The following is a 12,616-nucleotide window of genomic DNA, read 5'->3' as shown; positions in this document are numbered from 1 at the left end:
ATCATCTGCCTGGAATATGCGGTGTATTCAGTATTGATATGCGGTATATTTAATATTTAATATTAATATCAGATGGGATCTTCAATGTGTCTATCTTATAGAGACTTTTAGCGGCTTTTGATGGATATTTAATATTACTTAGGGGTGCTATTACACCAGTGTCATATGATAATATTCAACTCGGCTATATGGTTTATCTCTCCATACTGTTTGTTTTTGTTGGATCTACAAGTGGTGTCCGTGTCCGTGTCAGTGTCAGTGCTAGCGGTAGCATTCTCCGCATGGTCTGATGGGATATGAGTTGAAGCTATCGTGGACAGTATACTATACTATACTGTACTATATAGTCTTGACTTTTCACACACCTGGTTGACTGGTTTGATTGAACTGATTTGATTGAGCCGATCTGATTGAGCTGATCTGATTTAACTGACGAGTGTGTTGTGCATGTTTTGCAATTGTGATTGCAAAGCTGATTGCATGTGTGAGTGGGTGAGTGGGTGAGTGAGTGACTGAGTTGTTGCTCTATCTATCAGGTTGAATCATGGCTTCTTGGTCTTGCTGTGGCAATATGATATGGATGGTATTTTCTATGGGATTGATTGATTGAGTGAGGATTGATTGATTGATTGATGTTGATGATGAAGGGTTGATTGAGGATTGAGTGATTGGTTTGATGGGCTTAGTATCCTCTCCTTGTTGGTTGGACACGCTGCCTTTTTATCTGTGCCTTGGGATCGATTGTATCCAACATCTGAAGTCGAATGGAGATACGATACTACTAACCTAGGGAGTACTTCAGACTTACTGCCGTCGATTGGACACTCGAATGGAATCTTAAGGATTGGGTTCGGTTTGGTCTTACCACGGACATGTGTGGGGAGCCTGGGGATGGAGGATGGTGGACGATGGATGAGGTCTTACTCACACCTGAGGTGGTCTGATATGACAGCTCATTCATCACCACCACCGTGATCGGAGAAACAAGAAGAAAAGACATTACCAAAGAAGCAGGACTGCTGTACAATCAAAAAGGGAAACATTTAAGATACAATTGTATTACAGTCAACAGCTACAACCACATCGCAGAAAAAAGAGATATATCAGCCAATCCTGGGGCTATCAACTCCCAAGTCGCGCTTTTCCCCAAGTCAATCTAGTATCTACTGTATACAAGTTTAGACGGTCAGACCGAGGTCCGAGCCGTAGGGAAGCTGGAAGAGATCTCCGACGGCGGCGACGGAGGCCTTGCTGGAGAGGAGGGACTTGGCAGCCTGGAATTGGTTAGCATATCATTCATTAACACAATAGTTAGAGAGGAACGTACATCCTTGACCTGCGCCTCGGTGACGCCGTCGATGCTCTGGGCAACCTCGCCGATCTGGTAAGGCTTGCCGCCGCTGACGAGAGCGGAGCCAGTGGCCTCGAGGCCGGTGCTGAGGCTCTGGGCGGACTCCAGGGCCTGGAACTTGGCCGCGGCAGTGGCCTTCTTGATGTCCTCGCTGGCGATCTCACCGGCGGCGATCTTCTTGAGGGCGTCGACGGCGGTCTTGCTGGCGGTGGCGACCTGGTCGGCCTTGCCGGACAGGGTGATGGTGAAGAGACCAGCGTCGGAGTAGGCGTGGTTCTTGGCGCCGGCACGGAGCTGCGAGAAGCCCTGGGCGGTCTTGGAGAGGAGGGAGAAGCCAGGAGACCACTTGATGGTGGACTCTCCGCCGAGCAGGGTAGCGAGGACGGAAGCCTCGGGCTTGTAGCTCGAGCCGCCGAAGGCGCTGGAGCCAGGGAAGGCGATCACGACGGCGTTGCCGGACTTGGAGGCGATACGCTGCTCACCACCGTGGTACTTGGAGGCCGTGTTCGGCTGGAGCTTGAACTGGCTGGAGCTGCCGGCGCTGGGGAGATCCTTGAAGAACTCACCGACCCACTTGGACAGATCGGCGTTCTTGGGACCGCTGCCGACAAGGGCGATGTTGGGCTTGGCGTAGGCCTGCTGGGCGAACTCCGCGAGGGCCTCAGCAGAGAGGTACTTCTCGAAGGGGACGGAGGTGGAGGGGGTGATGGCCTCACCCAGACCGCGGTGGAAGGCCACGGCGTGGGCGGCGTCGACAGCCAGGCTCTCAGGGTTGGCAGAAAGGGCCTGCTGCTTGTATTTGAGAAGCTTGATAACGACCTCGTTCAGTTCGTGGGCTAGCAAAGGCATCCAGGTCAGTGTCATGTCGTCTTGCCGGCCATTGAGATGCACTCACGAGCGAACTTGGACTGAGACGCAACCTCAGCCAGCAGTTCCGCAAAGTAAGGAAGGTCACGCTCCAGGAACTTGGCCTTCAGGACAACGTTTTCGCGCGAGTGTGACGAGGCAATTTCACCGCCGAGAAGTTCAACCTCCCGAGTGATCCGCAGAGCCGAACGTTTGAGGGTAGTCTGTGATTGAGTGGAGGCGTCGTTAGAACCATCTTGACTGTCGAATAATTGCTGAAGAGAGGGATTGGATCAAGACTGACCTTGAAAGCAAACTGCTCGAGGGCGTCGCTGAAGCCCGGGAAAGGCTGGTAACGGGGGCCGGCCTTAGCGACCAACGCGAGGGTACCCGTCGGGCCCGCGATTTCTCTGTTGGCAAACTTCACGCCAGCCGACTCGGAGACGTCGTACTGGAGACCAGGAGTGGCAGCAGAGGCCATACCCCGGCCATTGACCGCAGAGCACTGCTTCTGGAGCGCACGGGGCGCATTTCGGCTGATAGTCGACCGCGACAGCATTATCGCATGTGCGGAATATGTAAATAAAAAATGAGAGGGAGAGACCGTGAAAAGCCGAGAGGGCTCAACAGCAATTGTTGGTGGGGGGGGGAGGACGGAGGGTGGTGGGAGAGCAGAGTATTGAAGGCTCCTGGTTGGAAATGATGAACGTCTGAAAAGCTTCAAGATCCCGGGCACCTTTTGATTACTCCCCTCCTGATTGGCTGGAATGGCGAGTGCGGGCGGAACCGGCTTATCCTGAGCCTCCGGGTCATGTGATGTACTGTCACCTGACATACACGTGAGCGGTGGGCGCGCATGCGATAAGAAAAAAAGATCACCGAAGAAGTATGGGATAGCTTCATAGTCCTGCTTTTCTCTCGTTTCTCTGTTCTTTTCTCTTTCTTTCTTGTCTGTATTATATTCTTGGTCGCTGTATGACCAATCCTCGCCTTCGTTCGTCTTCTCTTCCCCCGACACTAGAACCCGAAAGAAAAACCCGCCAATGTCCCTCTTCCGATGACCGTTCTCCTTCCATAGAGGATTGAAATTGGTTAGAGTCGTTGGAAGACACGCAAAATGTCTTCTCAAGTATGCGCATTAATATTTACCCAATTCTTGTTCTGTACTTTTCGTCCAGGTTCAGGCGCTGACCACGAGGACTGCAGTATAGTGCGGAGCTATGCGCGCTCCTTGTCGAAGATAATTTCGGGGAGCTATTCGCGGTATGCTTCAAAGGCCTGGTTTTGACAATTCAAGACTGACGATCCGCTTCAGCGCATCTTCTCGACCCTCGTTCGCTATGATCGACTTTCCTTGCCCCGCCTCAAATTCTACTCCCACCTCTCCTACCCCCAGCTGCGCCATGGCATCGCAGCGATGATTCAACAGCACCTCGTCTACCACTACACCTCTTATGACGACGGGTTCACATACTACACGCCCAACTTGCAAGCTGCCTACTATCTCGTTCGAACCGGGAAGATTCTCGAGTTGATCGAGGACAGACTGGGGAAGTATGCCGCTACCGTCATGTCAGCCATACTGTACCTCGGCCACGTCCAAGTGGGCAACCTCGAGGACCTTCCGGAATTGCAGCCCGCGCCCACAGACATAGACGGAGTCGAGGAGGAACAAGAAACGGAAGGGCAGACGAATGGACACAACGGCCAAGATATTGCGCATGCGGCCCGTCTTCATCCAACGTTGAAGGCTCTGGCGGCCCACGGGTATATCATCCGTGTCCGGGAATCCCATTTCCAGAGCTACGCCGACAACGTCCTGGACGCCGAACGGGTGATCAAAGCGCGACCGGACATCAAACAGCTCAAGGGGAAAAAACTAGACGAGGCAGTCATCGAAGCCACACTTACAATGCTCAAGGAGCGCATGGACGGCGACCTCACCCGTGGACTGGTGTTCAATGGTGTGCCCCGAGGTGTCAAGCGACGGCCCGATGCCAGAAACGGCGATGATCCTACCAAGAAGGCACGGAGTGACTATGCCGCCGTTGACGAGGAGGACGAACACGACGATGAATGGTCAGACGACGAACTAGACGACGAGATCCCCATGGAGGTGAGCTTTCCTCCGATTGAATCTAACCCTAACCCACGCAAACCTAACATCCTTATCTAGTCTACCCTGACGGTCCAAGTGAACTACGACAAGCTAGACGTCGCCCTCCGCAACCGTCGTTTCCTAGACCTGGCCGAACGCGACTCGTCGTCAGCCACGATAGAAGTCTACGACTGCCTCCTCCGACGCATCGAATACCAAACCTCCAAATGCCGAGACGGCGTTGAAATCCCCCGCGAGGGCGAAGAAGGCGAACAATACTCCGCCCCCATCGCCCTGAGCGCAGTAGCCGACGACGTCGATCCCAACCTAGACCTCGCAGCGAGCATCGGCCCCATGGACGCATCCCAACCCGGCCTCCGACGCGGCAAGCGCCCCCTGGACGACGACGACCACATGAACGGCACCACCGACCACGCAGCCGCCAACACCCTAGCCTCCAAGGGCAACCGCACCTACGAAGTCGACCAGCACCTAAGCCTCCTCGCGCAACCGCCCCACAACCTCACCTCCAAGCGCAACATCGGCGGCCTCCCAAGCTGGACAATCGAGTTCCGCCATCTCGCCCGCAAACTGCGGCACCTGGAGCTCGAGCGCATGATCGAAGCGCGCTACGGCGACGTCGCCCTGCGCCTGATCCGCGTCCTACACGCCAAGGGGAAACTCGACGAGAAGCGGCTACAGGAGATCAGTCTCCTCCCGTTCAAAGACCTCCGCCAGGTCCTGGCAAACATGCAATCCGGCGGCTTCGTCGACCTCCAGGAAGTGCCCCGCGACGCACAGCGCCAGCCCTCCCGCACGATCTACCTCTGGTTCTACGACCCTGACCGCGTCCGCAGCAGCATGCTGGAAGATACGTACAAGACGATGTCCCGCTGTCTGCAGCGTCTTCGCTTCGAGCGCGCCCGCTTAAAAGAGTTCCTGGAGAAGACGGAACGGAGTGACGTCAAGGGCAACGAGGAACGGTATCTCTCCGAGGCGGAGCTGACTCTCCTAGAGCAGTGGAAAGCGAAGGAGGCGCTGTTGGTGGGCGAAATCAGTCGTTTGGATGAGATGGTTGCTGTAATGAGGGATTATTGAAACAAACAAAAAAGAAGGCTGGTTATTGATTGGGTTTTGAGGGAGGGGAAAGGGCGAGTTTCTCTTCCCTGGCATTTGATGTCTTGCATAAATAAAAGCATATGCGATTTGGAATATTTAGCCATTTTTCAGCTGGAATACTACGCTGTTTGCATACGATTCTTGGACAAAGAGTATATGGTAAAACCAAGAGCCTCATGTGGACTGTATTTACAACTGTATCAAGTCTAATGTAGAAGTACCAGTGAAACAATGAAATCAAGGTGGAATGAGGTGAAAAAAGAAATAAAAGAAATAAAAAGAAATAGTGAATGTATAAACCTGCAACGCCATACCCAGTATGTGAATCCCATAAACAGATACCGCCTTACGCAGACAAGACCACCTTGAAAACCTTGCTTGACCCAGCAAGTCTCTGTAAACCTCCAATCCCATTGTAATCCATGCCATAATAACCCATATCCCGATCCCATTGTACTCCATTATTTTGGAACATATCCACCAGGACATGTCGCCGATGTGGGCTCTCCTGGAGAAGAGATTATGCGTGCCCTGAACGCAGCACAAAGAAAAAAGCAAAAAAGACAGAAAAGAGATGAATAGATACACCGACCAAGGCTTTCACTCAATCTCCTAGGCGCTCGAACTAGCACTGTCGGGTTCGGCCTCGGTGCTGCTCTTTGCTTGCCCGCTTTCTGGGGTGGTGACACCCTCCTTGTGGGACTGGGCGTCTCCCGTACTTTCACTAAGACGAGATTCCGCAGCGGCGAGTTTCCCTTTGGTTTCACCGAGCTCCTGTTGCAAAGCCTTGATGTAGTCGATGGCCATCTCCACCGTGCTGGCCTTGCTGATCTGCGAGTTGGCATTCTTCTCCTTCTCCTTCTCGCTGACTTTGACGTTGCAGGCGGCGGCTTCTTTGGCATTTTTCATCTGAACAAAGGCAGATGGAATCAAGGTTTCGATCTCCTTGAGCGCCGTATTGATACGATTCCGTCGGCCCTGCTCCGCGAGCTTGTGATTCGTCCGTTTCGAGCTCAAATTTTCGGCGAGGGTTTCCGGGTAAGAGACGCCGGGAAGGAGCGTGCCGTCCAAGATGTGCTGGTAATTGGATTTGGAGGCTAAATACAGAGCCGAGGACTCACTCGACACACCTAGACAAGCACCATCACGTTAACCAAAGTACGAGGGGGGGAGAAAATAGAAACAACGGTAGACACTCACCATCACCACGCACCATGGGCTTGATGCTGGGGCTGATTTTGGGACGCAGATTGGGGCTTGGTTGCGACGCACTCAGGCTCTGACGTTTTCGGGCCATGGGTCCCAATTTGGGAGTGTCCGACTTCTTGCCGACCGGACCGCTGGGGGACGGCATGGCGATGGATCGCGGACTGAGCGCTACTGAGCCCGGGGGGCGGTCGGGGGCGGACTTGGGCTCCAGATTTGGCGTAATCTTGACCCCCGAGGCCGGCGACGGGACGGTGGTCCGCACGGCAGTGTCGATACGGGGGACCTCAGGTCGCGCCAGATAGGAGGTGGGATTGGCCGCCTCGGGAAGGGTGATGTCTTCCATGATGTCGTCATAGGGACCCGACGACACAGACGGCGCCGGGATGTTGGTCGCTGGGCTCTGCTGCTGTTGCTGCTGCTGCTGCTGTTGCTGCTGCTGTCGTTGAAGGCGCATCAACATAGCCGGAGTCGCCGGCTCGTTGTTTTGGGACTGGCTCATCTGGGGGGCCATTGCGGGAGACCTTCGCGCCGGGGGCAGTGCGGGCGGCGGCATCAAAGGTTCGGAGAGTGATTCCGGGGAGACCGAATCTTGGCCGGAGCTCTCGGTGCTCCCGTACCGAAGGCTACTCGTGCCCACCGGGCGGGACTTAGAGGGGTCTTGACTGAGACCATTCAAGATCTCATCGGGATTGATATTGAGCAGGGACGTCTTCCGCGTCCGCGGGCGCACCGACGGAGATTGCTGTTTCTTGGCTCGGGTCGAGAAGCCCTTGTTGGTGGTCGTCGAGGGCCGGTGGCGGTGGTTGTGGCGGATGATGGCGGGGGACGACGGGGTAGAGGAGCCGGGCAATGAGTTGTCGGCGGGCGACGGCACGAAGCCCATCTCAGAGACGGGTCCCGGATTGAAGGGGTAAGGGTTGGAATTGGCGTTCTGGGCTTCCAGAGCCGGGGAGGTGAGCGGCGTGAAGTACTCGCCGGGTACGGTGTATTCGGGCAGGCGAAGCTGTGCTTCCAAGGGGGTCATGGCGGGGGACACAAGGGGGGTGTAGAGAACCTGTGAGGGGCGGGTAGGTGCATTAGCCATGCATGCACGCGGTGACCCCATGGGAGAGGAGGGGGAATTGGATTAAAAATGGGTTCCACACTCACTTGTTCATCGACGCGGGAATATTGATCGTACAGGTCGTGATTGTCATCGATGCGCCGCGGGTAGGTGGCCGCGTTACCCTGGAGCTCGATGGAGTTCGGAGTCGGGGGAATAACGGTCTGGCCGAGGGGAATGTAGGGTTGCGAGGAGGGCTGCGAGGAAGGATGTAGCTGGGGTTGGACGTCGGGTGTCAATTGCTGGTGAAAGACCTGGGGAAGCGAAGGCTTCTGGGAGTAGAAGGCCGGGGCGATGGGCGCGTGGGCGTACGACGCCGGGGCGGGCCCATCGGACGGCGACTGGTGGGCATGGGGAGCGAGGTCGACGGGGAGATCGCCCATGACGGAATCGAAGGCGGTGGTGTCCATTTGAAGCCACTGATCCTGGGTAGGAGGTGCGGTGGAAGCGGGCATGGAGACGGACAGCGAACGGGGAGGAGGTTGCTGGTCACTTGACCCGTGCGAGTCTAAATCGGCAAAATGGCCACCATAGGCGAAGAAATTAGAAAAGTCATCGTCGCCGGGACCAGATATGTCCTGCAAGGACAGACACTGTTGTTCCTGGTCCATGACGATCGAGGGCTTAATTCGAAAGGCCGAAATTTTGGAAAAGGGAAAGGATATTTTTTCTTTTCCTTTCTGTGTCCCTTTTCGGTTTTATTCAGAGACGAGGACAAGATAAGAAATTTGTTATAAAAAAAAAAAAAAAAAAAAAAATAAGAAAACAAAAAAAAAAAAAAAGTTTATAAAGAAAGAAGAAATTGAAAAGTTGAGAAATCTTTAAGATATGGCGACTAGAAGTGGACGTCAAAAGCCAGGATGACCATGATCTTCGAGGCGAAAGCCAGTAAGAAAGAGTAGGGAAGGTTAAGAAAAAGAAGCGATATGCCGAGAGGAAAGAAGCCGACCGAGAGGCACCTCAGCGGAGAGGATTAACAGACGTCATTATAGTTGTAAAAAGTGGGGGTGGTTTGAAGATTGTGTCGGAGAAAGTCCAATTGGGAACCGATCTCCGCGGGGCACAAGAATAAAGAACGCGAGACGCGAGAAGCGAGAAGGAAAGAGAGGAGAGCAGAGAGATGGAGGAAAGGAAGATCGGAAAGCAGCGAGTAGATTGGACGGAAAGAATAGGGAAGCAGAACCTTGGGTCGGTTCCTGTGCTTAGTAGTGGGATCGTCCTGGTCGACTCGATTCGGTAGGTTTGAGGGGAATCGCAACTTAAATCCCGAAGGAGAATGAGCCCCACATAGATCGGTCAGAGTATGGTCACTCCCAAAGATCCAGGAACGAGAGAAAGGGGGAGAGAAAGAGAGAAGTGAGGATGAAGAGATGAAGTGAAGTGAGGTGAAGATGGAGAGAAGATACGGAGTACTTTGCAGAGGGAGAGAAATGGAAGATGGCGAATCATGTGACGGACTGAGGCGTGACTGATGACTCAGCTATCAGATGACATAATCATGCGGGGTGCGGATCACGTGCCATGATCATGACATCCATCCGATCATCTCCTTCATACTTCACACTCCATACTCCTCGTCAACTCTCATCCTGTTGATTATCCCCTATCTATCTCTCTAGTACATGATGAGACCTCCAGTCCCCGATGTGATTCTCTCCCGTTCCCGAAAGTCTTCCCTCGATCAACCTCCACCCCGATCGGATCCTCATTCTATGACCCCCGCAACCTTCTTCTTAGCTCGAAATGGCTCCCAAGATGGGGATCTCGCCTCTCCCTTTAGTCCAGATAATGATGATGATGACAATAATGTCGAATATGATGAGAATAATAATAATGTCGATGTGAATGTGTTGAATGTCTCCCCTGACTACATGTATGGTGTACGGAGCTTGGAGGATACCAGCGTCCCCGTCAGTTCGAGCCCAATGGAGTCACCCGTCCAAGACGACGACCGGTCAAAAGAGTCTAGAGGGAACGAAGGAGAGGAATCGTCGAATCTTTCAGACTCCGGGATCATGCCTCGTCGCAGATCTACCCTCCGACCCTCCGATCTCTTCCATCCTCTCCCGTCCGATCCAACCCTTCTGACCTCCAATCCAACATCCCCCAGGCCGTCGACTCCCTCCAACCTGAGCAACCCCGACGACCAGCTGTCTCTTCCCAGTAGCCCTGCCTCCACTTCCAACCATTCCATGCGACATCTCGATGACATCTCCATCACGGACGATCTGAGCATCCAAGCCCTGCCTTCGGGGGAGGACGACGACCGTGACTCGCGGCCGTCCCCCAAGCTAGGACCCGACCATGTCTCCCAACTGATCATGCCCAGTATCACAATGCCCAGTCGTCGACCCTTCACAGATCGTGGGAAGTCTCTGGGTCGCTTGAAGCTACTCTTTGCTGGGGTTTCCGGTGAGTTGTCGGCGCACTCCGTCCGCGTTCACGTTTAGGTTTTGACGGGTGTAAACCCAGGGTCTGGGAAAACCTCCCTCATTAGATCGATCGTCCAGACCTGCGAGGATATCGTCCATGTCGATCCTCTACTCTCGGAGCCTTCGCCCATGGTATCCCACCGCTCTCCCTCACCGTCCCAACCTGGTACCCCGTCGGCGGGGATAGCGGAGGTCTACGCCAGCACCAAGCCATATCCCCCCTGGTGGTCCGATCTGGAGGACTCCCGGGTCTTGCGAAGGCGCAGGAGCACGGGAGATGTCGTCCTTGAACGCAATATCTGCTTCGTCGATACGCCGTCCAATACCCTCAGCCGAGCGGGCCAGACCGACGCCATCATCCAATACATGCAGCAGCAACTCTACCGAGCGAGTTCCTCCGTGCATCTCTCCAACCACGATTTTCAGAACATGTTGGCCGGGAACGGCGGGCTGCAAGTGGATGCGGTGGTCTACCTCCTGGCCGAGGACACCCTCCCCACGGATGTCGAGTGCATTCGAAAGCTCTGCGAGTGGACCAATGTCATCCCAGTCATCTCGAAATCAGATCTCCTCACCGCCGACCAGTTGTCTTCCCTCAAATCGGCCTTCTACAGCCAAACTCAGACAGCTGCGATCCAGCCCTTCGTCTTCGGGGACGGCTCCCCCGGTGGGGCAGACGGGCTCGAGACCCGGGTGCCCTTTGCCGTATCATCCGCCAAAAGCAGCGACGACGAGGTCATGGACGCCAGCACGCTGATGAGCCCAGACTACGTCCAACCGCTAGCAACTTCCGAGCTCGACGCCCTGGTCCAGCAGATATTCGACGCCGACAATGTCGCCTGGATCCGTCACTCGGCAGCGAAGAAACTCGCGCAGCGACAGCGAGAGCGTCCCCTTCGATGGACGCCGGGTGGTGGTAGTGGTGCCCTGGCACAAGCCGGTCGCCCTCTCCCCACGTACAGCCCCCCTCCGAGTTACGCAATCTCGCGCATAACCGACTACACCCACCAGGAAGACCGACTAGCTCAAGCACGGCTCGCCAAATGGGCCTGCGACCTGCAGCGCAGCCTGCAGAACGAGCGAGAACGCTACGCAGCCCTAGCCCGCGGCGACCGAGCCGTCTGGCTCACAGAACGACTCGGCGAGTGTGTCGTCGACGGCTCGCTAGTCCCGATCACGCAGATTCCAGGCTACAGCGATCTAGGCAGCCCAAGCACCGCAGAGAAGACGACGCCATCGGCCGCACGCCGCAGCCTCCTTGCGCGGAGACACAGCGGACCCAAGACGGAGTACCACGTCGCTCCGATCAGTCCCCACGACCCGCTGGGCCTGATCCGCTGGTCGGAAGACCTCAAACGCCGGGGGTGGACGATTGTCCAGATCGTGGGTAGTTTCGGCGTCGTGGGCGGGCTGGCTGTTTGGCTGGCTCAGACTTGGGGATTACCGTCGAGGACGTTGTCTGAGTGGCGGTTCGATTATTAGTGGGCTTACTATTAGTATGGGCTTTACTATCAGTATGGGCTTTACTATCAGTATGGGCTTTAATATCTGTATGGGCTTACTATTAGCATGGCTTGGCTATCAGTATGGGCTTGACTATTACTATGAACTTCAACTATTACTATGGAGCTGTCGCCGAATGATGGCGGCATCACCTCACTTACTCTCACAAACACACACACACACTCTCTCTCTCTCTCCACGATCTCTAACAACACCTTATCCTCTCTCCCTCTCCCCTCACTATACAAGGCAAAGATAAAGTGACGAAACACGCCCATGAAACGAAATGAAATGAACAGGAAATGCAGTAGGAACAGGAGTTTCGTTACGTTTGGAAGGGCAGTTTTGGAGTTTTTTTCTTTCTTTCTTTCTTCTTTGTTGGGTTTTCAATGCTATGGAAGTTTGTTTGTTTACGTGGGAAGAACGGGCCGGGTCTGGCCTGGCGTTTACATCATTAATGAAGGGTATCTAGCTATCTATCTGCCCATCTATCTATCTACTCTACCTACGCTAGATACTTGGTTTGACTTGACTTACTTTTGACTTTTGCGGGTGGATGGAGTGGATTGGACTAGATTGAACTACATGGAGTGATGGGTATGGGTTCTTATCAAGGACTTGATCGAATTGCCCTGGGTAGACAGTCCACATACGGGATCGAGTACGGAGTACTACTTTTACCAAATAGAATGCAAATTACGGAGCAAATACAGCAATTGAACAGATAAAGCTTTTCATTCTTGAGATTATCCTTGGTATGCGACGAACCCTCTCCGCCACCCCGGCGGGGGGGCAAGAAAGATGGACGCGCAGCCCCGGAACAATCGTCAGACATAAAAAAATTTAATGGTAAGTAATAAAAGATAAAAACGCTCAAAACGCCGAAAAGTGACATGATCACGTAGCAAACCATGTCCCGCCCCGTTCCCCATAAGGATACACGCAAAGGATCATCC

At 54.2% G+C, this 12,616-nt stretch overlaps 4 protein-coding genes across 4 annotated transcripts; 2 read left to right on the top strand and 2 right to left on the bottom strand.

Moving 5' to 3' along the window:
* Positions 1-1,033: 1,033 nt before the first annotated feature.
* On the bottom strand, positions 1,034-2,893 carry P168DRAFT_291044 (ubiquinol--cytochrome-c reductase subunit 2). The gene is made up of 4 exons (XM_024837340.1): positions 2,502-2,893; positions 2,247-2,421; positions 1,328-2,187; positions 1,034-1,274 (listed from the first exon to the last, which is right to left on the bottom strand). The coding sequence occupies exons 1-4, from the start codon at positions 2,754-2,756 to the stop codon at positions 1,179-1,181; spliced, it is 1,386 nt and encodes a 461-aa protein (XP_024692555.1). The 5' UTR covers positions 2,757-2,893; the 3' UTR covers positions 1,034-1,178.
* Positions 2,894-3,116: 223 nt separating this feature from the next.
* P168DRAFT_311456 (putative DNA directed RNA polymerase III subunit Rpc82) lies at positions 3,117-5,548 on the top strand. Its single transcript, XM_024839502.1, has 4 exons — positions 3,117-3,326; positions 3,404-3,460; positions 3,513-4,313; positions 4,374-5,548. The coding sequence occupies exons 1-4, from the start codon at positions 3,315-3,317 to the stop codon at positions 5,391-5,393; spliced, it is 1,890 nt and encodes a 629-aa protein (XP_024692554.1). The 5' UTR covers positions 3,117-3,314; the 3' UTR covers positions 5,394-5,548.
* Positions 5,549-5,586: 38 nt separating this feature from the next.
* Positions 5,587-8,427, bottom strand: P168DRAFT_327976 (phosphate-sensing transcription factor PHO4). The gene is made up of 3 exons (XM_024841301.1): positions 7,773-8,427; positions 6,615-7,677; positions 5,587-6,544 (listed from the first exon to the last, which is right to left on the bottom strand). The coding sequence occupies exons 1-3, from the start codon at positions 8,334-8,336 to the stop codon at positions 6,027-6,029; spliced, it is 2,145 nt and encodes a 714-aa protein (XP_024692553.1). The 5' UTR covers positions 8,337-8,427; the 3' UTR covers positions 5,587-6,026.
* Positions 8,428-9,298: 871 nt separating this feature from the next.
* P168DRAFT_172118 (uncharacterized protein) lies at positions 9,299-11,788 on the top strand. The gene is made up of 2 exons (XM_024832899.1): positions 9,299-10,137; positions 10,198-11,788. Exons 1-2 carry the CDS (start codon positions 9,348-9,350, stop codon positions 11,637-11,639), a joined length of 2,232 nt encoding a protein of 743 aa, XP_024692552.1. The 5' UTR covers positions 9,299-9,347; the 3' UTR covers positions 11,640-11,788.
* The last annotated feature ends 828 nt before the right edge of the window (positions 11,789-12,616 follow it).

Source organism: Aspergillus campestris, assembly GCF_002847485.1.
Source record: "Aspergillus campestris IBT 28561 chromosome Unknown P168scaffold_7, whole genome shotgun sequence".
Taxonomy (NCBI): Eukaryota; Fungi; Ascomycota; class Eurotiomycetes; order Eurotiales; family Aspergillaceae; genus Aspergillus; species Aspergillus campestris.
Note: the sequence above shows the minus strand (reverse complement) of the source record. Positions and strands in the feature narration are given on the sequence as shown.

Coding starts and splice junctions, on each gene's coding strand:
- P168DRAFT_291044 (XM_024837340.1), bottom strand. CDS start 2,756: ATGCTGTCGCGGTCGACTATCAGCCGAAATGCGCCCCGTGCGCTCCAG. Junction 2,422..2,501: donor TCGAGCAGTTTGCTTTCAAG/GTCAGTCTTGAT, acceptor ACTCAATCACAG/ACTACCCTCAAACGTTCGGC. Junction 2,188..2,246: donor GTCTCAGTCCAAGTTCGCTC/GTGAGTGCATCT, acceptor TGCCTTTGCTAG/CCCACGAACTGAACGAGGTC.
- P168DRAFT_311456 (XM_024839502.1), top strand. Junction 3,461..3,512: donor ATTTCGGGGAGCTATTCGCG/GTATGCTTCAAA, acceptor GATCCGCTTCAG/CGCATCTTCTCGACCCTCGT. Junction 4,314..4,373: donor ACGACGAGATCCCCATGGAG/GTGAGCTTTCCT, acceptor ATCCTTATCTAG/TCTACCCTGACGGTCCAAGT.
- P168DRAFT_327976 (XM_024841301.1), bottom strand. CDS start 8,336: ATGGACCAGGAACAACAGTGTCTGTCCTTGCAGGACATATCTGGTCCC. Junction 7,678..7,772: donor ATTCCCGCGTCGATGAACAA/GTGAGTGTGGAA, acceptor CGCCCCTCACAG/GTTCTCTACACCCCCCTTGT. Junction 6,545..6,614: donor GCCCATGGTGCGTGGTGATG/GTGAGTGTCTAC, acceptor GTGCTTGTCTAG/GTGTGTCGAGTGAGTCCTCG.
- P168DRAFT_172118 (XM_024832899.1), top strand. CDS start 9,348: ATGATGAGACCTCCAGTCCCCGATGTGATTCTCTCCCGTTCCCGAAAG. Junction 10,138..10,197: donor ACTCTTTGCTGGGGTTTCCG/GTGAGTTGTCGG, acceptor GTGTAAACCCAG/GGTCTGGGAAAACCTCCCTC.